A 26031-nucleotide genomic window follows, 5' to 3' on the forward strand; every position below is an offset into this window, starting at 1 on the left:
AGTTAATCAGCGTTCGCTGTAAAGGACATTCCTAGTGCCAAACCTTTAAAACCCAAGTTGGCTGCTGAAAACTAGAATTTTGGTTGTATGTTAAGTGAACTGTATTGTGCATTTCGTATTCTTTTCAGATAAAATTTTTCCTTTGGCGGTTTGCTGGGAACGGCCGCTTTCATGTTTTCTTTTTTTTTTTACCATGCAGCTCGCCTGGAAATGATACAAACCACCATGCACTTCACGCACCAAACAAGAAACAGTTACACATCTTACTCTGAAATCACAAAAAGCATGTGATAATCGCACATAAAACTACAATGTCTGTTGAAAGGATATCACAAGATAAATAAGACATTTTCAACAAAACGCAAGGTGACCCTTCGGTGGAAAAGTTACGTTGTTACCAACTTTAGCTGGTTTATTCAGAAAAAGAAGGGATCCTTTCTTCCAATAATGAATTTTACAGCCTTTGTTAATATATTTTGTGACTAGGTATGTGCCCAAAGGCTGTATACATTTCACCTTATTTTTCTGTGGACTTGTTAGCAACTATTTCTAAAACATCACTTCACAAAACTCTCACAGTAAAAGGAAAGCACATTTATGCAGCATAAAGTCACCCACTGATGCCAAGGAAATAAATCAGGCAGCTTCTCCTTGGCAGCTCTAGGGGATAATAAAGAGGCTATGCCTTTGTTGCTTTTCTTTAAAATGTCATCCTGAGGATCCAACAAGGAAAAAAATAACACTGAAAGATAGTCTTCATTTAAAATATACATCACTATAAGATAAAAAATACACACACTTTATAGGATTCTACAACATGTGCAAATATGTCGTCTTTGTGAACAAATCTTATAGCAACCCATCCAGGTTCTTTTGAACAGTCTGCTCTTCCTTTTCACTATCTGGTTGCTCCAGAGGTTTATAATTGTTTTGGTAATCTTGAAGGATTGTAACGACATCATGGTGTCCAAAGTGCATAGCTTCATCCATAGGAGTATTATTCCATCTGCAAAAGGAAACATAGGGTTGTCTTTCCTTTGCCTAACATTTGGCAAAAGCGTGCTGTTCACAGACACAAGCTACATGTATCTTATTAGGAAATAACGGACAGTTAAAGGGAAGAACAAGATGCTATGACACTGAGAAAACACATAGAACGAAAGATCCAGAAACGACCTGTGCACTTCTCTGTGTTCATTTAAACTGGGTTACACTGGGTATGTGTATTAGAGTTGGGATATTAGTAGAACTATCTGGTCATAGACAAGGGGGATATGGGCGCTTCCGTGAGACAGGAGCCCGGTCTTGGATGGTGGTGTCAGCAAGCACTAGGGCAGCACTTGAGGAGAAGAAGCAACTCTTAGGGACTATAGAGAGAACACAAGGTGCCCCTAAATGCAGCATAAACAATATTTTTCAGGTACACAAGCGTTCAAAACACTTACAAGATCTTCCATTATGATAAAGCATGTCACTGAACTAATCCTCTTAGGATCCACACTGTCCTGTATGGAACGTACGCAGCCGATGAGGATGTCAGAGTGTCAGGTAGTGGTGGGCGGTAACACGTTTCAGAGGTCTGACGAAAAAGCCGCCCCGTGCCCTGAAACGTGTTACCACCCACCACCACCTGACACCCTGACATCCTCATTGGCCACCTGCATTCTAGCATGGCTCTGGAAGCCCAGTTGCACCGCTGCCTTCTTGCTCCCACAGTCGCTGGCGTCCTTTTGGGTGTATGACAGCCGTAGGTCGGCTCGCTCCCACATCTATACAGGACAGTGCAGATCCTAAGAGGATTGGTTCAGTGACATGCTTTATCATAATGGAAGTTCTTGTAAGTGTTTTGAGCCCTTGTGTACCTGAATAAATTGTTTATGCTGCATTTAGAGGCGCCTTGTGTTCTCTCTATCTGTTCATAGATGCTGCTTTATCCATTTGAGCGATGTTAAGTGAATGGGTACATTAATTAATCACAACAGGATGACACTGCAATAAAGTCCTTAATTTTCTACTGCACTGTCTAGAAAATTTGTCTGAGAGTACAGAATGCTGTGCCTATGTGCAGCAAGAACCGTTAGAACATTCTGCAAATATAGCTCCAATCTGACTTGGCAACAATTTTCCCGGAGGGTACGATGGATAGTTCAAGAACTTGTATGTGTTTAGGAACTACGAAGTGTGGTTAATGGGATTAAAAGAAAGTTATTTTTGCTGCTCTGCCTTAGGCTCCTTTCACATAGGCCAGATCCAGGTTTTCTCAGCAGGGGATCCATCTACTGATCCCCTGCTGAGCAGAGCAGCCAAATAACAAGGACACAGCATGATCTGCTCAATGGGCAGTTGCATGTAAACTCACTGGCTGTCCATTTACACCCGACTGACCTCTTCCATTTGTTTTTGCCGGATCGGAATTACCTGGGTGTAAACAGACACAAGTCAGTTTACATCCAACTGCCCATAGAGGAGAATGGAGGGTCTGATCGGTTCTGCCTGTCCATTTTTCAGGCAGATTGGACCTCTCATGTGAAAGAGGCCTTACACTGTCAAAATCTTTAAAGGGTTGGAGATGAGCTTTATGATATTTATGCAAAATACCTAGCTTTTATACTTTATCTCTAGCAAACAGACGACCTTATCTCCAATCGTAATGTTCACGTTTCTTCTACCTAATTGTACAACTCTGTTGTGTTCTCATGACAAAAGAGCAAATACTGTAGTAATAATAAATCCCTAAAACAATGTAGAAAAAAAAATGATATCCTCATGTGCTGCTTGGGAATAAATAGTTGCTAACATTGCTTTTAAATGGAGGGAGGATCTGATTATTTGCTTTATGTTTTCTGCTTATAATTTAGAGATCAGTTGATCTGGTGAGTGGTGTCCAAAAGGTGGTGGACCATCACTCGTAAAGATTACTATGCATGGTGGAGATATTTAAAGTACATCTAAACTCGAAAACAAACATTTTATATATTTCATCTTACTAAGCCTTAGATCTCATTGCTGAACTATTTTTCTGTTTTTCTTTTTCTCATTTCACCTGACAATCTTGCCAGTAGCATGCATCCTGTCTAAAGGCCCGTACACACAGGGAAATTATCAGGTGGCATCGGCTGGCTCAATAGAAACCAGCGGACATTCGTCCCCTGTGTACTGCAGCCAGTTTGGTTGGCTTCTGTCAAAGGGGAATGACTGAAAATAGTCTGCCGATCGGCTCCTGATCAGCACTCTCAGCCAATGGCTGAGAGCGCTGACCAGTGTGCTCTGGCGGGGGAGGGGGGGGTGTCCCCTTTAAGATTACAATAGCATAGCGGTACTAACATCGCATGGTTAGTACAGTGGCTCCTCTTAAGCTGCCAGTTTTTTTACTACAGCCCTGCTGGGTTAAATGAAAAAGGAAAAAAAAAAAAAACTAGTAGTATGTACTAGGCTTTAGGCTTGCTCCTCTACCTATGGACAGCAACACTGTCTGTAGAGGGTAGTGTTAGATGGACATTACATAAGTGACATAGAAAATAAAACCAAACTCCATCTAACACTTTTAAGCAGTAAAATACATTTGTTTCCTCTTGTTGGATAAAGTTTTTACATAAATTAATAAAAGCTGACCATTGTAAGCACTCCTGTCAGCAGTAAATGGTTTGTCTTAAACCTATAACTTCCACTTTTGCTGCACAATTTAGTCCATTAAAGATAGCTGAAAAATAACAACTGGATCAACAGATAAAAAAAATGCTAGTGACAGACTGCATCATATAGGTCATTTTTTATTTTGCTTTTAGTACAACATGAAGAATCATTTTAAAAGAAACCCTATTTCTTTTTTTTGAACTGTGGAATTTTTCATATGGCCTTTTATTATAGGGTCTAATAGACCACAGTGCTCTCCATAAAGAGGACCTGTCATTGCCTATGCTATCACAAAGGGTGTTATTCATCCCTTGTGATAGCAATAAAGTTGATAAAAAAAAAAAAAAAGAGAAAGTGTAAAAAAAACTGAAATAATAAAAAAATGTAAAGCGTCCCTGTCTCACATGCAAATGAAAGTGCATACATTGGTCTCACACATTTTTGTAAACAGTGATGTAATTATACCACAAATGTGAGGTATTGCCGGCAATATCATAACGAGAGCATGAGACCACCTGTGCAACTCTAAACTGGTAACCTGTAAATGTTTTTAAAGTGGTTGTTAAGCCACTTATATAAAATTATCTAATCAATCCCCCCTGTAATAGAACAATAAGTGTCCCTGTGCCTTGGTTATAGAAAAAACGTGCAGATCGTTACCCTAATCAGAGCGGCTCCCGGCGCTCGGCTGACCCCTCAGCTCTCTTCTCTGCCCGGCTGACAGCTCCAGCAGGCGGGGCAGAGGAGGGGAAGAGAGGAGAGAGAGAGAGCCGAGTGGTCACGTGATCGCTGGGAGCCGCTTTGGTGCAAGCACTGATTGCATATTTTTTCTATAACACAGGCCTGTATAGTTCTATTACAGAGTGGATTGGATCATTTTAAATTAAATAGAAGAGCAGCAGGAGTGGAGGGGCGGGCACTGACGAGCAGACAGGCAGGGAGGGGAGGGGGAAAGGGAGCAGAGAGGAGGAAAGTGCAGGGCTGCAGATGACGGCGGCAAACTGACCACAGTGTCAGGGCTCAACAGCCATGATAAACCGTGGTCAGTTTACAGAGGGGAGAGTAAAAACAGGTAGGATCAGCCAGGTTTTTTAAGTGATACATAGTGTTTTTATTTGAGTAACAAACTCTTTAAAGTGTCCCCTATGGAGATTTTTAAATACCGTATTTTGTCACCATTCTATGGTTTACACCATTTACTTGGTGTAACATCATCTTTTGAATTTGACCAAAAAAATGGGTATTATATTGTGTTTGTGTGCACTAAAACTAATTAAAGTGTATTTTTTTCCAAAATGTTTACGTTTGAAAAACCTCTGTACAATTAAATTGCAGGTACCAACATTTTTTTCTCTTGAGCCTTTTCTTTCAGAAAATATATTATGTTTGGGGGTTCTAAGTAACTATTTAGTAAAAAAAAAAAAAAAAAAAAAAAAGTCTTTTTTAACTTACTGTAAAATCAATTTCTCTGATGTTCATTGACGGACACAGCTCCTGATCTTCATAATCATTAGGTTATGCTGCCCCCTACAGGAGTAGGACAATAGGCAGAAAGAGAATCTGGCTATGCCTTTGGGCAGTCCCAGGGGGTATACTCCTTCTCCCTGCTATACCTAGGTACTCAGTTTTGTTACAAGCAGTGTCAGAAGAATTACAACTCCACAGAGGGGTGGGTGCCATGTCCGTCAATGAACATCAGAGAAAGGGATTTTACGGTAAGTCAAAAATTCAATTTTTCTCTTTCGCTCATTGACAAACACAGCTCCTGATCTTCATAACCATTGGGACATCCCAAAGCAGTGTTAAACATGAGGAGTGGGAACAGCAAAAAAAATTCCAAGGCTAAAGAGTAGCCAACCAGGCAACAGGATCTCAACCAAAACAACTGGAGCCCACCTGAAAAAAACAATACACCCTGAAAGAGGATCATGTCCTCTAAATAGCAGCCTGCAAAACCTTGAGGCCAAAAGAAGCATCCGCAGATGCCAACTCATCCACTTTATAAAAAATTTTGCAAGTGTTCACCGACGACCAAGTGGCCGCCTTGCAAACCTGCGTCACTGAAAATCAGAGACAACCTTTGGGAAGAATGACGGACAAGGGCAAATAACCACCTTATCTCTGTAAATCACCAGGTAAGGTGAACGACAGGATAACGCTGCCAATTCTGACACCCTGCATGCAGAGGTGATTGCCACCAAAATGCCACCTTCTGAGACAGCGTAAGCAAGGGAATCTTCCGAAGATTCTCAAAATGAGGCTTGTGGAGGACCGAAAGCACCAAATTGAGGTCCCAAGGCAGCAACAGAGACCGCACTGGAGAAACCAAATGTTGGACACCCTGAAGAAAAGTACGCACCAGGGAGTGTGTGGTCAAAAGACCGCCAAAGCCAACACCTGGCCCTTGATGGTACTCAAGGCCAATTTCTGTTCAACTCCCCTTGAAGGTAGGTCAAAATCCAAACCACTGAGAAGGAGCGAGGATGAACCCCAAGAGACTCACACCACGCAATGTACGACTTCCACGCATGGTGGGAGATCTTCCTAGAAGTAGATTTCCTAGCTTTTAACAGCTATGGAATCACCAACCTCTATCTATCAGCACCTGGCATTTAACAGCCAAGCCGTCAAAGTCAGCAACTGTAAAGCAGGATGGAAGCAGATCCTCCCTGAGAGGAAGCTTCCAAAGAACGTCGGCAACCAGCCTCACCAGATCGGCGTACCAAGCCCGACGAGGCCAGTCTGGGGCCACTAAGATGACCAAAATCCCTTGTGCCTTGATCCTGTGTAGAAGTCTTGGCAGAGTCTTCAGAGGAGGGAAGGCGTAAATCAGATGATACTGACCCCATGGGGCCACCAGCCAGTCTGGGGCGTCCGCCAGAGGATCCTGTAATGGAGCCAAAAACCTTTGCACCTATCTGTTGGGGATGCCCCACCGGAGAGACAAATGATGAAACACCTGAGGTGAGATAATCTACCTGCCAGTTTTCCACTCTGGGAATGTATACGGCGGATAGGGCTGGAAATAACCGTTCTGGCCACCCTAGAATGCCCCCTTGGTGATTGACATAAACCACGGCCGTGGCATTGTCTGATTGAATGCACACTGGACATCCCTAAAGACAATCTGTCCAATGGTCCAGGCAGTCTGATCGCTCAGAGTTACAAGACATTGATCAGTAGTCTGTACTCTTTCATTGTCCAGATCCCCTGAGCAGAATGTTTGCTGAGGAAGCCTCCCCAGCCAGACAGGCTTGCATTCGTGGTAACCACTGTCCAATACAAGGGGAGGAAGGGTTTGCCCAACCAAAGCGCTGGGGAGTGAAGCCGCCATATCAGGGACTACTTTGTTCCCTGGATCAGCTGGAGCTGATTGTCCAGAGACTGCAGATTCTTGTCCCATTTGGCCAGAATCTCCCTGTGCAGGGACCTCATATGGAACTGTGCAAACGGAACCTACTCAAAGGTAGACAGCATCAGGCCCAGCTCCCGCACGCAAGTCCGGAGAGAGATGCAAGTCCGCACGCAAGTCACAAAAGTGTTTGCCCTGGTGCTAGCCTTGTTACACCAACCGGGGATCGACTACTGGGCTGCTTGGACGATCACCATCTGCTGGACAGCAGGAGATGAATTGCAGCCTGCAATTTCTGGAGTTTGTCCAGAGGAAGGAGCACTCTGGCTAAGGCCGAGTCCAGAGTCAGACCCAGATAGTCCAGCTTTGTGGATGGAACCAGAGCAGACTTCTGAAAATTCAGAATCCAGCCAAATTCCTCCGAGCTCATATGGTGATTTCCAGGTTTTCCACCAGAGTAGTAGGGGACTCCGCTCATAGACAGAGGTCGTCCAAGAAGCCCAGTAGTCAATCCCCAGTTGGTGTAACAACGCTAGCAGCGGGGCTAACACTTTTGTGAAGACCCAAGGAACAGAGGCGAGACCAAAGGGTAACACCACAAACTAATAATGCTCCTCTCCCACAGGAAAGCGGAGGAAGCGCTGGTGACCGGCACATATTGTAATGTGAAGGTAAGCATTCTTGATGTCGATAGAGACAAGAAAATCCCCCTGATGCAGGGATGCCACCACCATGCGAATGGACTCTATTCTAAACTTCTGCACCCACACAAAGCAGTTCAGTGCCTTGAGGTCCAGGATTGGACACACCTTACAAGAAGAAAATGGTCGCACACCACCACGGGATCCAAAAAAGAAAATGTCTTTATTCACTTGAATGGCACAAGCTACAGGAGGGTAGGACAGTAGACGCGTTTCACACGAATGCTACATGCTTGTTCACTACAAAGTGTGTAATGAGAGGCCAACATTTAAATGCTCAGCTGAAGGTGAACACCCCTGTTCAATTAGCCTCTTAATTACTCCAAACCTGACATACATCTGCTCGCATAAAAACAAGAGTAGATTTGACAGAAAGTGAATATAAGTTAAAAAAGTAATCAATAATGCCTATATAATTGTGCATAAGAATAAAGAACACCTTTATTTCTTTAAGAACACCTTGCTTTCCTTCCCAGGAACTGTAAACAGGTTTGAGTAAAAACCCTAAAAACTTTCCGAAGTCGGAACCGGGACAATCACCCCTTGAAGGAACAGGTCTTGTACCGCCCCAACCAGACCCTGTAAGCAGTCTGGGGACAGGTGAAAGTTGCGTCCCCCCACTCCTGATACAGGTGAGGGCACAGCCTTCTCTGTGGGTCTGGAGAAGCATGCTCTCGGCTTGCCAGATCAGGTTAGTTTGGATCCTCCAGGGGAGACCCTAAAAGGCTTCAAGCCCTTGTCAGTCGACCCTGAGGGACGAAAAAACGTCCTAATAGCGGAGGAGGGCCCACTTCTACGACGAGGTTCCTTGCTCTTTAGTAGCCTGTGGAAGAAAGATACTCTTCCCCCCTGTGAGACATTTAATGATGTCATCCAGGGTAGCCTCAAACAGGCGATCTCCTTGATAGGGTAGATCAGTCAAGGCCTTTTTATAAGTCTGGTCTGCAGATCAGCATTTGAGCCAAAAGAAACACCGAAGGACCACTGCCGAAACATTGAGCCGAGCCACAAGGCGTATTCAAAGAGGCATCACAGATAAACTGCAGTCCCTGGACCAGCCGGTCCACCCGATTAGCAAAGGCAGGGGGGAGCTGTTCTCCCTCCAGGTCACGGTGTAAAAGCTTAGCCCACTCGGTCAGAGTTTGTGACACTAAGACAATGGTGAATAGCGGCCTCAGTGCCGAACCAGCCAGAGTGTACAAATTGCGGGCCACAGCCTCTGCCTTCTCTCAGCTGGATCCTTAAAGGCCGGGAACTCTTCAACCGGAATCATAGTTGCCTCGTTTAATCTGGAAACCAGAGGGTCCACCACCGGTGGAACAGTCCACTTCTTAATAAGGGATTTCTCATAGGGGGGTAACACCTGGAAAATCGCTTAGAGACCCCAAGGGGACACTTTGGTCGTCCCCACTCTTTAGTGACAATTTTGTCAAAATATGTGGGGAAAGTTATACTAAGCTTGGGTCTGTACTTCTCACTCCAATGTGTGCGTATTTTAATGCACTGGCGGGGGGTTCCCCAGTGGCTGGCGGGGCTCTCCTGGCCCATATCACTGTTCTCCCAAAGGAGGGCAAGGACCATACCCTGCCCAGTAGCTACCGACCCATATCATTGCTGAATACTGATATTAAAATTCTGGCTCGCATCCTGGCAGACAGGCTTAAACCTTTGCTCCCCTCTGTCATCCATGCAGACCAGATCAGCTTTATAGCGGGGAGGGAGGCCAGGAATAATTCTAATAGGGCCATTCAGATTATCCACTGGGTACAGTCTCAGCCACACCATCCACCCTGTCTACTGCGGTCTACAGACGCCGAGAAGGCGTTTGACAGGGTGGATTGGGAATACATGACAGCTGTCCTGCGGCGGCTGGGCCTGGGACCTCATATGGTGACGTGGCTGGCCGCTCTGTATGCATCCCCCACGGCCAGGGTCAAGGTGGGTGGCTTCTTGTCGGACCCGTTCCCCATCAGTAACAGGACTCAGCAGGGCTGCTCGCTGTCCCCTCTTAATTGAGTCCCTGATGCTGGAGCCTTTTCTTTCCGTGCTTTCGGCGAATCCTGACATCCGGGGTGTCACTGTGGGTTCTACTGAGCACAAACTGTCTGCCTATGCGGACAATGTAATTTTTTATGTCACCCACCCTTTACTGACCCTGCCTAACATTATGTCCAAACTCCGTAGCTTCCACGTGCTTTCTAATTTTAAAATCAATTTGAGTAAATCAGAAATCTTGCTCCTTAATGTCCCTCGGAACGTCTGCGCTCAATTACAATCCTCGTTCTCTTTCGCTTGGTGCCAATCCAGGCTAAAATACCTAGGCGTATACTTACCTGATAACACCGCGGACCTTTATACCTCCAACTACGCTCTGTTATTGACTGTAATCAGGCGCGACCTCTCAGACTGGAATAGGGCTGCCTTCACGTGGATTGGCTGTGTGAACATATTAAAAATGAGTGTCCTGCCTACAATTTTGTTTCACCTACAAATGTTGCCGATCCGTTTACCAGGGTCCTTCTTTTCAAGCCTCAACAGCCTGTTTGTCCGATTTATTCCTGAGAGGTAGGAGCCCCCGATTGGCACTCCACCTCATAAAGCGCTCAAAGAGGTCGGGTGGGCTCGGTATACCGGATGTGAGGCGCTACTATGAGACAGTGGCCTTACAGAGGCTGTTGGACTGTCACCACCACGTCCGCAATATGCTGTGGGTACCTATGGAGAAAACCATTGCGGGCCGCAATCTCTCCCATGCTCCCTCTCCTCTAGTGTAACTGACTACCACACATGCTCTGAGCACGTGGGATAGGGTTAATGTACGATTGTCGTTGTCCGCACTGGTATCCCCCCAGGGGGAGTACCCGTGGTTCACTACCGGGGAGGATCTTTCCTTCTTCGGGATGTGGGCACAGGATGGGGAGATCCGGTGCGGGCGGTTTGTCCAGGGCGGGGGGCTCGTCCCCTTGGCGGTTTTACGGAAAAGGTATGGCAGATTCCCCATGGATTTTTGGAGATACCATCAACTTCATCACTTCATATGCCTCCTTGGGAGTGAGATACGCCCCCTGCCCTTGATGACCTATTTTGAAAAACTTTGGATTGCCAAAGCCCCCGTGCCTCATGGCATTGCCTTGTTGTACGGGCTCCTGCTTTCTGGGGAGCCAGTGTCAAAGCCCTTCTTCATACGGGAGTGGGAGAGAGACCTGGCCTTTACCTTTACGGACCAATAGCTGAGCCATATGTACCAGCTAACTCATTCTAGTACAGTGGACACGAGGATGCAGGAGAATGGTTATAAACTTATGACATGATGGTAAAGGCCTATAGGGTCCCCACTCCTTTGGCAAAGATCTTTGCGGGCACCTCGGATCTGTGCTGGAGGGCCTGTGGGCAGCGTGGAACTTTCCTCCATGTTTGGTGGGAGTGCCCACTGTTGCAGCCCTTCTGGCAGGACATACAAACACAGGTACAGTCCATTTTGGATGTGGACATACCCAATAATCCAATGCACTTCCTGCTGCACATGCCGTCCTTCCTCTTTGTCATTATAGAAAGAGTGTCCTACCGCATCTTTTAAATGCGGCCCATCGTCTGATCCTCATGTATTGGAAAACTATGCAAATTCCGACTCGTGAGGCTTGGATTAAAATGGTGAATAAAATCATGGACGCGGAGGAGTGGATGGCCAAGTGCAGAGATCGATATGACAAATTTTATGCGAAGTGGGCGACATGGATACATTATACCTCCTCTACTACTGTATAATTACTTCTCTCTTTCAGGCCTATATATCTTTATTGTATGGATCCCTGTGACCTTTTTGCATGCTGCACCTCTCCGAGGAACTGTTTTGCATTTGTGTACTACCCTGCTCACCACTTTTTCCTGTTTTCCCTCCCCTCTTTCCCCCCCTACCTTGTCCTTTCCTGACTTATCCTATCCTCCCCCCTTTCTGTTTGGGTCATTTTTTGCTAGCCCGTCGCCCGAAAGTCACCCCACATCTGGGACACAAAGGACTCCAGGACTGCCCTCAGTGCATCAATGGATGGTTTGGACCCGGAGGACCCCGCAGCCTCAAAGAGGGGATCAGGTGGGGGAATTTGCTCCAAAGACTCCATGAGTGACCAGAGGAACCCCACAAGGAAGGTGTAAAAACACTGCAAGGGGCACCCCCACTGCGCTGGCAGCACCACCCAGTCGCCAGGCACAGAGCACCAAGTGATCTTCAGAAGAGAGGGAGAGAACCCCACCATAATCCCCACCCCGCAGAAACCAGGCACCACAGCCACCAGAAGAATCTTCACTGCACGAGTTGGGATCTGGAAATAAAAGGATCCAGGAGTCAACACAAGGTGATGAGGAGGGGCTCTCACCGCTGAAATCCCCACTCACAGGGCTCCACTGTCATGGCTGCCACTATTTTCAATAGCAAACCACTGCAAAATGGCCACCGGATTACACAAACATGGCCACTGTGCATAGAAACACACAGACTGCAACAAAATGGCAGCCCCGCGTGGTCCCACGAGGCTTTCAAGGACCCAGGAGGGACCCCAAGGCCTCAGGGACAGACCTAGGCAGGATGGGGGACCCTGGAAGGAGACCCCACCAGGTACAACCCCCCCTCACCGCCGATTGTCTGGTCACCGGCAGCGCACCCCCCAGCCCCCATCGCCACTATAGCACCCTGCTCCCCACCCCAAGAGGTAGACCAGACCACCCAAACAGCCCCAGCATAAGTGGAGGGGGGTAGGATGGGGGACAGATGAAAGGGGGACGCTGGACGGGAAGGAGGGGAACCCGGGGGTCCGACCGCCCCAAGGAGGGACCCACATCCACCCCAAAACCCTCCAGGGGGAGAAGGGGTCAGCTACTCACCATACCAGGAATCGGGTGGGCACCGCTCCAGACAGAACCCCTCTCCATCGAAATGGGAGGGGCTGTCGGCCAGGAGGAACGCTGTGACTCAGGCTGAGACCCGGTCATATGCGACCTTGCGAAGCGTTTAACTTGCAGGCAAGCCCCTGTTCAGTGGGGCTAATTCGTGGCCGAACTAGCGCGAAGCGGAGGTCTGCGCGCGCTCGCTAGCCAGACTGGGGTGACCACTGGATCTAAATTATCCAGCCGGTCGCCCAGTCAGTTGATTGTAGACCTCACAGGAAAAATCCAGGAGAAACATGTTCTATCTAAAAAGAAAAAAATTGCTAGGACCAGAGATCCCAGCAAGGAACTAGGTCCTTACTCCTGACTAGGCAGAAAAAAAACTGAGTAGCTATAGCAGGGAGAGGGAGTATATCCACTGGGACTGCCCATAGGCACAGTCAGATTATTTTTCTGCCTAGTGTCATACTCCTGTAGGGGCAGTATAACCCAATGGTTATGAAGATCAGGAGCTGTGTCCGTCAATGAACTAAAGAGAAATGCTGATTTTTACATGTATGAGAGAAGTGTCAGAATTAGCTTGGGCAGATAGTGGTTAATAGTTTTTGGCCTTTATCATCATACTCAGTCTGGTTATACTCTCTCATTGTTTTCCAATCTCTAGAAGTCACAATTACAATATCATGCACCATTGTATGCCTGAAACAGTTGTATGGAAACTGAATAAATGGCTCTTTATTCCAACTTCCAACATTGCAGTTGGCTAAAGATGCAATGATTTTTGAATTGACTACTTAGTCATTTTCAGTATACCTAAAGTGTATATAAAGCCATTTTTTATTTTTTAAATTATCGATAGAGAATAGAGAAGTGTTGAAACTTCCTTTGTGTTTAATTGCTGTCTGTGACTGTGTTAGGCAGATTCATCCTCTCTATTTATCCTGGTGATAATTGCCAAAGGGATAGAAAGTGATGGCAAATCCTCCAATGGAGACAACTGTTCAGGTGACAAGTGTCTAGAGTGATTTTCCTTGATATTGCAGAATTTTTTTTCTTGCTGAAAGCATATTTTTTAAATGTGACTTAGGAAAAAAAAATGAAATAAAGAGACTGTACACCAGGGGTGGAGAACCTACGGTTCGGGGGCCGTATGCGGCCCCCGAAGTCATCTGGTCCGGCCCCCCATGCAGCTGAGTCTGTGTCTCTCAGCTGATCTGTCAGAATGGAGCCAATGCTTCCTGTATAGTTCCTGCTCCGTTATGACAGTCTGAGTGAGTCACAGGGGGAGTGATATCAAATGCACTCTGTCTATGACCAATACAGGAAACATCACCTCTTCCTCCAGCGTGGCGCTGCTACACTTCTCCTAGCCAGCATTTCCCGCCAGCAGCACACACAGCAGTACCAGCCAGAGCCAGAAGTACCAGCCAGAACCAGCAGTACCAGCCAGAGCCAGCAGTACCAGCAGTACCCACAGCAGAACCAGCAGTACCAGCCAGAGCCAGCAGTACCAGCCAGAGTCAGCAGTACCTACAACAGTACCAGCCAGCAGTACCTACAGCACAGTACCAGCCAGCAGTACCCACAGCAATACCAGCCAGCAGTACATGCCAGCAGTACCAGCCTGAGCCAGCAGTACCCACAGCAGTACCCGCCTGAGCCAGCAGTACCAGCCAGCAGGACCCACAGCACAGTACCAGCCATCAGTACCAGCCTGAGCCAGCAGTACCCACAGCAGTACCAGCCAGCAGTACCTACAGCACAGTACCAGCCTGAGTCAGCAGTACCCACAGCAGTACCGGCCAGCTGTACCCACCAGCAGTACCAGCCAACTATACCCACCAGCAGTACCTGCCAGCAGTTCTTTTCAAAACTTACCACCACAAAAAAGTCAACTGCGCTCCAGACTGACCGATGAAAACCTTGAAAACCTGTTGCAAGTAGCAACATCATCAATACCAGCTAACAACACACACTTCACCACATAGAAGCAGTTGCAGCCATCACATTAGGGGTGAGTTAATTAAATGTTTGACCAAATATAACAGGCTAATTTTTAAGGGGATAATTTTGTACGGCCCCCGAATGGTTTTATAAATACCCAAATGGCCCTTGGCAGAAAAAAGGTTCCCCACCCCTGCTGTACACAAACGAAAATGAAAAACAAATATTTTGTCCTTTGATGTACTTTAAAATGATGCTTCAAGTTGAAGCATGCAAAAAAATACAGGTGCAGAAAGTAAAGATTGCATTTACATTACATACAAAGGCAATCCTGTTAGTGTGTAAAAAGGTAGGTTGTCTGGTTCTATTTTGCGCCTTTACCATGACCTAACAGGCCACACTGTAGTTTAAAATGTGTACATTTATCAGATGTAGAATTGCAAGGAAGAAATATTTTGTAATAAACAAAATAAAAAAAAAAATTATAATAAAATGTAATGCCATCATTTGAAACAGAATTGTATACATTCATGATGAATTAGTATCAACTGAAATTATCGGTCATGTTTCATCACCAACTATATGAGGGACAGTTTATTTTTGTAGCTCGTCAGCAGGACAGAGACAGAGCAAACATTCTTACCCGTTACACCTGTTTGTATGCCTATACAGCTACATATTTTGGTGTGTAATATTTGTAACATCTATATCAGCTTTGCTTAGAGGTGCTTTTTACGATTTTATTTAAATTTAAATAAAAATAACACATTAACTAAAACATATAGAACTGCTACCTATTAGTTCTACACAACACATTGACATTTTTATTTGAAATCTAAATCTTGAGGGGGCTTTTCTCATCAAAATTTGAAGAAAATATTTACTTTAGGTGTTATGGAGACCATCACTGCTGATCTCACCCCCAGAAAACACTAGTTGTCTGGCTGTAATATTGAACCAGTCACTAGGGTACTTTTTACGCTACTGACCTGGAGCAAGTATACAGATCAGGAATCCGGATTTGGCTTTACTTAAAGCCTTGGTGATTAGCTTCTCAGAATGTTTTGAAGATCAAACAGCCAAACAACTAGCATTTTCAGGAGCTGGACATTAATAGCTACATTTTTTCCCAGCACAGGTCTTCCTTAAGTTTCATTCAGAGTTACAGTTTAGTGTTTGGGCTCACTAGGTAACCTGAAGAATTTTCGTAGTTGGTATCCTTACCACAAACACCCAAAGTTAATGACTGAGGGACTATGGGAAAAAGCCTGGGGTTATTAGTCCAGCTTTGCAGATCAGTGTAATCAAGTTTTGATATTTGTTAGGTACTATGGAATCCTGACAATGCAAAAGCTATGACAAAAAAAGTATTTTTAATTATTGCGGTTTGCCAGGGCTACGGGATGTTATCAAACACTTCTTGAGTATCAGAAGGGGTGGCCAAAACTGCCAAACAAATTTTGCACAATGTAACAGGTCCAAAAACTGCATGCAAGAAAAAACGGAATTTTTGTAAAATCTTACCTGTAAAATTCCTTTCTCTGAGTCCTCCGACAGTCGCCGCCCCTTCATATTCATCACCAATGGGTTATGTCCTCTCATCCGTAGGAGTAGCTAGGCAATAGAATATGTTAGTACAAAGACTTTTAACATATCCCACCCCCAGGGGGTGGTCCCCTCAGTACATAACCCTCCACTTCCTGTATCCAACTCAGTTTCAGTGGAATAGCAGTAGAGAGTATATCAAAACCCCAAAAGAGGGGCGGGGGCGGCGACTGTCGGAGGACTCAGAGAAAGGAATTTTACAGGTAAGATTTTACAAAAATTCCGTTTTCTCTTACGTCCTCCGACAGTCGCCGCCCCTTCATATTCATCACCAATGGGATGTCCCAAAGCAGTGTAAACATGAGGGGTGGGAAGAACGCAGCCGCGCCCAAGGCAACGCCGTCTCCCCATCAGAGAAAGGAACCTTACCAAAGGAAGGAAACCAGTTGGGCATAAGAACAAAACACTCGCTCAACAGGAGCAAGAAAACCCAGGGAAAAACAAATGTCCCAAACAGTCAAAGAACCCGTAACAAGGGTTCTAGGGAACTGCCGCACTAAGAACCTAGCGGCCAAAGGAAGCATCAGCCGATGCCTGAACATCTACTCTGTAGAATTTAGTGAAAGTGTGTACGGTCGACCAAGTCGCCGCCTTACACACCTGGGCCACAGAGGCCCCATGACGACAGGCCCAAGACGTACTCAGAGATCTGGTAGAGTGCGCCTTCACAGGTACAGGGGGAACTTTCCCCTTCAAAGCATAGGCCTGTTCAATGGTCTGTCTGATCCATTTGGCGACGGTAGAAGCCGACGCCGCCATGCCCTTCCGAGGACCTTCCGGAAGAACAAACAAGGCATCCGACTTGCGAAAAGACTCAGTCGAGTTTAAGTAGACTCTAATCGCCCGGACAACATCCAAGGAGTGAAGCAGCACCTCCGTCGGATGCTTAGGCTTCGCGCAGAGCGAAGGTAGGACAATGTCCTCATTGAGATGAAAGTCCGAAACCCTTTTCGGAAGAAAAGAAGGGTTAGGTCGCAGGACCACCTTGTCCAAATGCACAACCAGATACGGAGATTTGCAGGACAAGGCTGCCAGCTCCGACACTCGACGAGCCGAGGTGATAGCCACCAAAAAGGCGACCTTCTTGGATAACAAAGACAGCGAGATCTCCCTGATCCTTTCAAAAGGAGCACGCTGCAATACAGACAGGACTAGATTCAAGTCCCAAGGGGGAAGAGGGTCCCTCCTAGGAGGGATCAGATGACGTACCCCCTGCACAAAAGTGCTAACCAAAGCGTTAGATGCCACAGGACGTTGAAACAGAACGGCCAAAGCGGACACCTGACCCTTGATCGTAGCCAGCGCCAAACGCTGTTCAACACCCGTCTGAAGGAAGGACAACACCCTAGACACTGAATAAGTGGTAGGAGAGAAACCCCTGGATTCGCACCAGGCAAAATACGCCTTCCAAGTACGGTAGTAAACCTTCCCCGAGGAAGACTTCCTCGCATTGATCAAGGTGTGAATGACCTCAGGGGAAAGACCCCTGTTCTTCAGGACCTCGGTTTCAACAGCCAGGCCGTCAAAGCCAGCGACTGTAAAGCAGGATGGAAGATCGGTCCTTGCGACAGAAGATCTTCTCGAAGAGGCAGACGCCACGGGACGTCGATTGCCAGATTTACGAGGTCTGCGTACCAGGACCGGCGAGGCCAGTCCGGTGCCACAAGAATCACCGCAGTTGGTTCCGAGTTCAACCTGCGAAGGAACCTGGACAGCAATTGAATCGGTGGAAACGCATACATCAGTCGGTACTGATGCCACGGGGCAACCAACGCGTCCGACGCGTCTGCCCGAGGATCGCGCGTCCTTGCCACGAACCGTGGAACTTTGTTGTTCAGACGAGACGCGAACAGGTCTACCTCCGGGAGGCCCCACTTCGCGCACAACATCTGGAAGACATCCGGGTGAAGGGACCATTCCCCCTGGTCCAGGGACTGGCGGCTCAGATAATCCGCCTGCCAATTCTCCACCCCCGGAATGTGAACTGCTGATATCGCCGGGACATGCGTCTCGGCCCAAGACAGAATCGCGGCCACTTCTCGAGCCGCCTGGGCACTCCTGGTGCCCCCTTGGTGATTGATGTAAGCCACCGCCGTGGCATTGTCCGTCTGCACCCTGACCGGACAGCCGTGAAGACTGTCCGTCCAACGGCGAAGACAGAGGAGTATCGCTCGCAGTTCCAGAATGTTGATCGGAAGGGAAGACTCCTCCGTCGACCAAACACCCTGGGCGGACAGAACGCCCAGAACACCACCCCAGCCTGACAGGCTGGCGTCCGTGGTGATCACCGTCCATGAAAAGGGACGAAAAGACTTGCCCCCCGACACTGAGGGGGACCGAAGCCACCACAGAAGATCCCTTCTGGTCTGAGAACGCAAGGATACCTGAAGATCCAGAGAGTGCGGTCGCCCGTCCCACTTGGACAATATCTCCGCTTGGAGACCCCGAGTGTGAAACTGGGCGAAGGGAATCGCCTCGAAAGCCGAGACCATCAATCCCAGACACCGCATGCACGTCCGAATGGACGAGAACTGATTGTCCCTGAGGGACCTGACTCCCTCCTGAAGAGTCCTGAGTTTGTCGTCCGGTAGGAAGACCTTCGCCTGGACAGAGTCCAGAATCATTCCCAGGTATGGGAGGCGGACCGACGGGCACAATGTTGATTTTGGGAAATTGATCGTCCAACCAAACTCTTGCAGAGTCTGCAACGTGACGGACAGATCCTTCACCAGACCTTGGTTGGTCGCAGACCGAACCAGAATATCGTCCAGATATCCCAGGACCGATACGCCCTGGGCTCTCAACAAGGCCAGAACCGGTGCCAGCACTTTGGTGAACACCCTCGGAGCCGAGGCGAGACCGAAAGGCAAAGCTACAAATTGGTATTGATCCTCCGCTATGGCGAATCGAAGGTACCTCTGGTGACCCTCGAAGATGGGGATGTGAAGATACGCATCCTTCAAGTCGATGGAAGCCATGAATTCCCCCGGAACCAGGGCAGCCACCACCGACCGCAGGGATTCCATGCGGAACTTGCGCACCCGCACAAAGCGGTTCAGCGCCTTCAAGTCCAGAATCGGACGTACCTTGCCCTCTTTCCTGGGCACGGTGAACAGATTGGAATAGAACCCCCGAAATCTGTCCCGATGAGGCACCGGGACCACCACACCCTCAGCCTTCAGGTCCTGCACCGCTAGGCGCAGGTCCCGCAAACGCTCCGGGGATAACAGAAGATTTGAGGGAAAGAATCTGCTCTTCGGCCGAGAGAGAAACTCGATCTTGTAGCCAGATCGAACGATTTCCTGAACCCACCTGTCCCGAACCCGGGACAGCCATGGCCGAGAGAAACCGAGCAAGCGTCCCCCCCACCCCAGACTCGGGTGAGGGCGCCCCTTCAGGCCGCACTGTTGTGGGCCGCAGAACCGGATTGGCCGGACTTTTGCTTACCTGCCCACGGCTTCTTGTGGGAGCCTTGACCCTTTGACGGCTTGCCCCTATAGTGTGACCGAAAGGCACGAAAGGACCCCTGATGGGGTCGAAAGGAAGCATGCTTCTTACCGGGAGCCGCCTTGGGCTTGTGGGATTGAGGCAAGAGCGTGCTCTTACCACCCGTGACTCCCTTAATCAGTGCATCTAAGGATTCGCCAAAAAGGCGAGAACCATCATAAGGCAGATTGGCCAAAGTCTTACGGGAAGATTGATCCACAGACCAACACTTCAACCAAACCAGGCGGCGATTTAACACCGCCACACTGTGTACACGTGCAGCCAACGGAACCATATCCAGGTCCGCATCACACAAGTACATGACACCCTGGTGGATTTGATCCACCATATCCAAAGTCGCCTGGGGGGCAGAATCAGCCACCAGGACCCGCCTAAGCACCTGCGTCCAGCTCGCGACCGCCTGGGCCGCCATAAGAGAAGCAAATAAGGCTTTTAACATAGAACCCATAATAGAATAGGTGTGAAGGGCAAGAGATTCCAGTCTCTTGTCCGTGGCATCCCGGAACACCGGGGTGTCTTCAGCCGGAATCGCAGTGGATTTGTTCAAAACCGCTATCGCATGATCCACCGGCGGTGGAATACACCAGCGCTCATCAGTAGCAGGCGTAAAGGGATAGCGTAGCTTAAACCTACTAGGTACAGCAAATAGCTTGCGTATATTACGCCACTGTTCTTTCACAGCATTTTGGAAATCATCAGTGCAGGGGTACACCTGCGACGCTTTGCGCCTTTTCTGCGTTCCATAAGCCGCTAAGGCAGCTGGAGGACATGATTCCTCCTCTAACCGCAGTGTTTGCTTGATAGAAGCAACCAATTCATCCATGAGTGCAAGCTCTTCAGACGAGCCAGGGGGAGAATTATCAACCCCCTCCACCTCAGCCTCCAGTTCTGACCCGATAAGGTCCAGGGAGGAACGGGACCCCGATAAGGAGACCCCAGCCACAGCAGCCCCAGCACCATCACCCTCTGAATCAGAGGAAACTGACACCCTGGGCCTTTTTGTGGATTGAGCAGCCACCAGCATTTGCACCTGAGTCGCAAGGCTAGCCACAATCGCAGCCAAATCCCCCCCGGGGGGGGAGAGTGCAGACCCCTGGCTTCCCACTAAGGCTGTAGGAAATTTGTTTTCCTGAGAATCCATGCCCCTGTAGCAGAAAAATAAATGGGTGACCGCCCCTTTAAGAGAGCGCTGCGATCGTAGCCCACTTCACACAAAACACCCCACACAAGGGACCCCCACAGGGACAATGAACCAAGGCAGGATACAGGGAATAGAGGGAAATGAACCTGGAGATCGCTGCTGCTGCCTGCGGTGCTTCTGAAGGAAAGGAAGTGCTGGTGTACAGGGCGCTCTATTAAAGCCTATGGAGGCTACAAGAAAATGGCCGCCATGCATGTAAAACATGCGGCCGGAGCGATCGCAGCCAAAATGGCGCCGTTTGGCGCCGAAACCGCCGCTCCCACACCCCATGAGGGTGAAGTAGAAAAACGTACCAATTGCCCAGCAAAAGGAAAAAACATGTTAAACCGCCGCAGCGGCGCTGTAATGTGCCCCAAGCATGAGAAACTCAAGCCCCACAGCACACAGCCGTTCACATGCAAACTGACACAGAGTGCAGCACAACCCCCCCTCCTGCAGCCCACAGCATGCAATACGAGGGATAGGGAGACAGTAACATTGTGAACACAGGGTAAGGTAACACAGTCCCAGACTGACACCCCCCAGACAGACAGGTCCCCACATACATACACTTACCTCTTACATGGCGTGGGGAACCCGCACAGGCGAACAAACCGCTGAACATGAGGCAGGGAGAGTCGCATCTAGGACGCATCAGAAGGTGGGTTGAGAAACCGCACAGCGTCCGGTGAGGTAGCCACCTCACCTGGCATCCCTGCACGGAACAGGGATGGGTCGTTCAGATAACTCAGGAGCGATACCTGACTGAACGCTCGATGGCGGGCTGAGAAACCACTGACCCACAACCTGCGACCAGGGGGGTCAGCCCGAGACGCAGCCCGCATGATCCTCTTCTTCCGAAGAACTAACTAACGCTGATAAAATAACAGCTAACAAGAAAGAGAGAGAAAAAAACTCAAATAAAATCCAAAGAAAGGAAAGAGCTGAGACAAAGTGTCCCAGCACAGAAACATCCAGCCACTCCTGACAGCTAGACAAATGAAACTGAGTTGGATACAGGAAGTGGAGGGTTATGTACTGAGGGGACCACCCCCTGGGGGTGGGATATGTTAAAAGTCTTTGTACTAACATATTCTATTGCCTAGCTACTCCTACGGATGAGAGGACATAACCCATTGGTGATGAATATGAAGGGGCGGCGACTGTCGGAGGACGTAAGAGAAATTATTATTATTTAGGGCAGAAAAGCTGTGGGTCTTTTTCTAATCCTGGAAAATTGTATTTGTATTTCACATGAACTGTGTCCCCTGAAGCAATTTTAAAGTTAAGTCTTACTATTCTATGAAAAGAGCGACTATAGTTCAAACCTAATAGCAGCCACCCTTTGGTGCCTGCATGTACCTGAATATTTTACGGAGTGCTTTGTGACCTTGAAACCTGGAATTATGTTTTGCAATTATTGTCATTCCTTCCCAAAGTTGAAAGCTGGCAATTCCTCTCCTTCCATCCACAGCTACCTACTGGTTTTTAATTGCAGAGGGTGAGCTCAGTAACCAATAGCTAAGTGTAGGAGCTGGGAAAAGTTGGACAAGCCTTTACCTTTTGCAACCTATATAAAATTGTGCATATCAGATTACCCTAGGTCAGTGATGGCAAACCTTGGCACCCCAGATGTTTTGGAACTACATTTCCCATGATGCTGGCGCACTCCGTAGTGTAGTTGAGCATCATGTAAAATGTAGTTCCAAAATATCTGGAGTGCCAAGGTTCGCCATCACTGCCAAAGGTGGTGGGGGTCTGGGCCACTTGAGAAGACTTTAGCAAATTTTATTTGCATTTCATTTAATACCAATATAACTAATGTATTCCATGAGCTTGTGAATACTTTGTATTCCTACCATATATGTCATATATTGCCTTTACAAATACATGTCCTGAATATTGAATAAAGTTTATATAATCCACCACAGATATGCACTGAAAGAACCCTCTTTACAACATATACAATGTTGTATATATTTGTTATGTTATGTCATCTTAAACACACTCACCTGTCTTTTGGAAAAGGATTAACCTTGCAAGCCTCTAGGAGAAAGCGCACAACTTCAACGTGACCTGTAATTATTAATAACAAATAAGTCTACCACAAGATTTCTACAATGTAGGCGCAGTCATTTCTGCAATATTTACACAAGCTTATTTAAATGCATATCAAATTGTCTGGTAAGAGATCAGTGCTGTCAATCTCAGTTTTTCTATTTACCATGTATAGGATTTGCAAAGTACAAAAGGTACAAAATATATTAAAAGGAATGAGAGTGTACTCAAAAGGCTAATAAGTTTGTACTGTGTACAGTTCTGAATTTTTTGAGAAAGTGGATCTGAAAAGGCAGACTGGTCTTTCATGCAGAACATCAACAAATTTGTGCTGTTCAAATATTTAGAGGGGAAAACATGAACAAATTCAATCTCATGCAGTCTTCTCAGACACTGAAAATGTTGACTGTTCAAAGATCCCAGGATTGGGTGAGCTCAACAAAGATCTTCAGGTGTAAGCTTTATGATCTGTCAAGCTTCTGCTGACAGCATACTGCTCTAAAGCTGGCCACAGTTCATTGACACCACAACATTCTGGGGTTTTATTCAACAACCAGCTAACTGCCAACTGACAGTAGAAGCATGGTAATCATAAACAAACACAAGGGCGCACCGGCAAAAGAGTTCTTGATAAAAGCATATCACAACACTGTTTTGCAGTCAGCGTCAGAAACAGAAGATGTACTGTCCACAATGGCTTGAAATGGCTTACGTGTTTCGAGGCTTAGCCTCTTCCTCAGAGCCTACAGACCATGTCCGTGTCTATGCCTATGGCTATGGCATGGTTTGTAGTAGGGATCGACCGATTATCGGCAAAGCCAATATATCGAGGACCGATATGCATTTTACCGATATATACTTTCCCCGGAAAGTGCTTGTACAGGAGTGATGCCTGCAGCTAGAGGCATCACCCCGGTACCGCCATCCATAGCTGACGGTTGGCTGTCTTGTAATGACAACCGATGCTGCTGAGAAACCAGCCTGCACGGCCGCCGAAGATCCGATCAAAGCCACATCCGGCTCTGATCGAGTCTCCATGCAAAAACCCGCAAGTAAAATCATGACATCACTTCCGGGTACTGGTGCCAGATTAAAAAAAATGACAGCATTCAAAACAGCCAAACTTGGTGTTTTGAATGCTTTTAAGTGCAGAGGAGGGGTTTGGGGTCTTTTAGACCCCCAGATCCCTTCACAAGAGTCCCTGTCAAGTTAAAAAAAAAAGAAAAAAATTTAAATGTACGAAAATATTGGCCAATATCGGCCGATACCTATACGCGATGAACAAAATATCGATATCGGTAATGAAAAAATGATATTGGTCGATCCCTAGTCTGTAGGCTCTGATGAAGAGGCTAAGCCTCGAAATGTGTAAGCCATTTCAAGCCATTATGGACGGTACTTCTTCCGTTTCTGACGCTGACTGCAATACAGTGTTGTGATATGCTTTTTTCAATAACTTTTTTGCCGTTGCGCCCTTGTGTTTGTTTTTGATTACAGTGGTCCCAAATAACCCTGGTTTTGAAGGGGCTGCAAGGCTGAAGTATCCAGGAGAAGCCAAGTGTATTGTCTCTGATAGCCACATGAGATTGGCTCAAGTGGATCAGAAGGTCACTTTTGAGAGCGCAGGAGATAGGTGCATTGCACCATTTTTTTGTTTGACAGCGGAAGCATACCAGCTTCAGAAGTTTACTCCTGAAGATCCCTTGATCAGTGGCATGTAAGTGTTTTGCACATCATAATTCTAAACCCATGGGAATGCGAGCTGGAGAATATCAGTAACATGGAACACATGATAGTTACATAGTTAGTCAGGTTAAAAAAAGACACAAGTCCATCTGGCTCAACCAATAAAAATACAAAAAGCATGATCCAATTTGTTACAGCAGGGGGAAAAATTCCTTCCTAATCCCCCGGGAGGCAATCAGATATTCCCTGCATCAACTTTACCTATAAATATTAGTACCCAGGTATATTATTTACACCTAGGAAAGAATCCAGGCTTTTTTTTAAGCAATCTAGGGAGCTGGCCAGAACCATCTCTGGAGGGAGTCTATTCCACATTTTCACAGTTCTTACTCTGAAGAAACCTTTCCATTCACTTGGGATTAGGATAAAATGGAGACATTTGAGCTCATGTGGACTGTGTGGTCATATTTTTGATACTCTGCTGAGTTTGCAATGTTTGTGACCTGAATTCCTGGGTTGCGTAATCTGCAGTGGAAGGGGGTTCCCTTCTCCTCCCCCCCACCCCTCCCCCTTTTTTCCCTTCTCTTTCTTCATTTAATTTCCTTCTGTGTCACTTTGGTGGTACTTTGTGGGATTATACGCATCTTCTACCTAATCAGGTTGCTACCATATTATGCTTCTACAGATTACTTTGAGTATATCACTAATGGTTGTTGAACCAGTGAGGCTTTCCTACTGGAACTAGAACGCCTACACAGTGTGCGTTAAAGACTTGTTCTATACACTGTCCTGCAATTTAGAACAGGCTTTGTTGATTGTGTATGTATATTGATCTAATTGTTCTTAGCTGTTTTGTTCAGCTGTTATATAACCTGACAATTTTTTTTCTGCCCTGTACTAATATATATGTATGATCTGTCTCTTTTTCAGCTTGAATAAACATGTTAAGGTGTTATTTTGTGAAAACCTGAAAAACTTAGATTAAACATACACTATATTTTCAAAAGACTTGGGACACCTGCCTTTACACTCACATGTACTTTAATGGCATCCCAGTCTTAGTCCATAGGGTTCAATATTGAGTTGACCCACCCTTTGCAGCTATAACAGCTTCAACTCTTGTGGGAAGGCTGTCCACAAGGTTTAGGAGTGTATCTATGTGAATGTTTGACCATTCTTCCAGAAGCGCATTTGTGAGGTCAGGCATTGATGTGGGCGAGAATGGCAGGCTTGCAGTCTTAACTCTAATTCATCCCAAAGGTGTTTTATCAGGCTGAAGTCAGAACTCTGTGCAGGCCACTCAATTTCTTTCACCCCAAACTCGCTCATCCATGTCTTTATGGACCTTGCTTTGTGCACTGGTGCGCAGTCATGTTGAAACAGGAAGGGAATATTCCCAAACTGTTGCCACAAAGTTGGGAGCATGAAATTGTCCAAAATGTCTTGGTCACTGGAAGGGGCCAAGCCCAACCCCTTAAAAACCA

At 46.9% G+C, this 26031-nt stretch overlaps 1 protein-coding gene across 2 annotated transcripts in view; it reads right to left on the minus strand.

Moving 5' to 3' along the window:
• Positions 1-451: 451 nt before the first annotated feature.
• Positions 452-26031, minus strand: part of GLS (glutaminase) — a 195120-nt gene continuing 169540 nt past the window's right edge. For both annotated transcript variants that reach the window (XM_082260717.1, XM_082260719.1), the window contains exons 17-18: positions 22816-22879; positions 452-1006 (exon numbers count right to left, since the gene is read on the minus strand). In XM_082260717.1, the coding sequence (XP_082116843.1) occupies positions 850-1006; positions 22816-22879 (221 nt within the window). In that variant the 3' untranslated portion in view covers positions 452-849. The remainder of the gene's footprint in view (positions 1007-22815; positions 22880-26031) is intronic.

Source organism: Pelophylax lessonae (assembly GCF_965119305.1).
Source record: "Pelophylax lessonae genome assembly, chromosome: 6".
Lineage (NCBI taxonomy): Eukaryota > Metazoa > Chordata > Amphibia > Anura > Ranidae > Pelophylax > Pelophylax lessonae.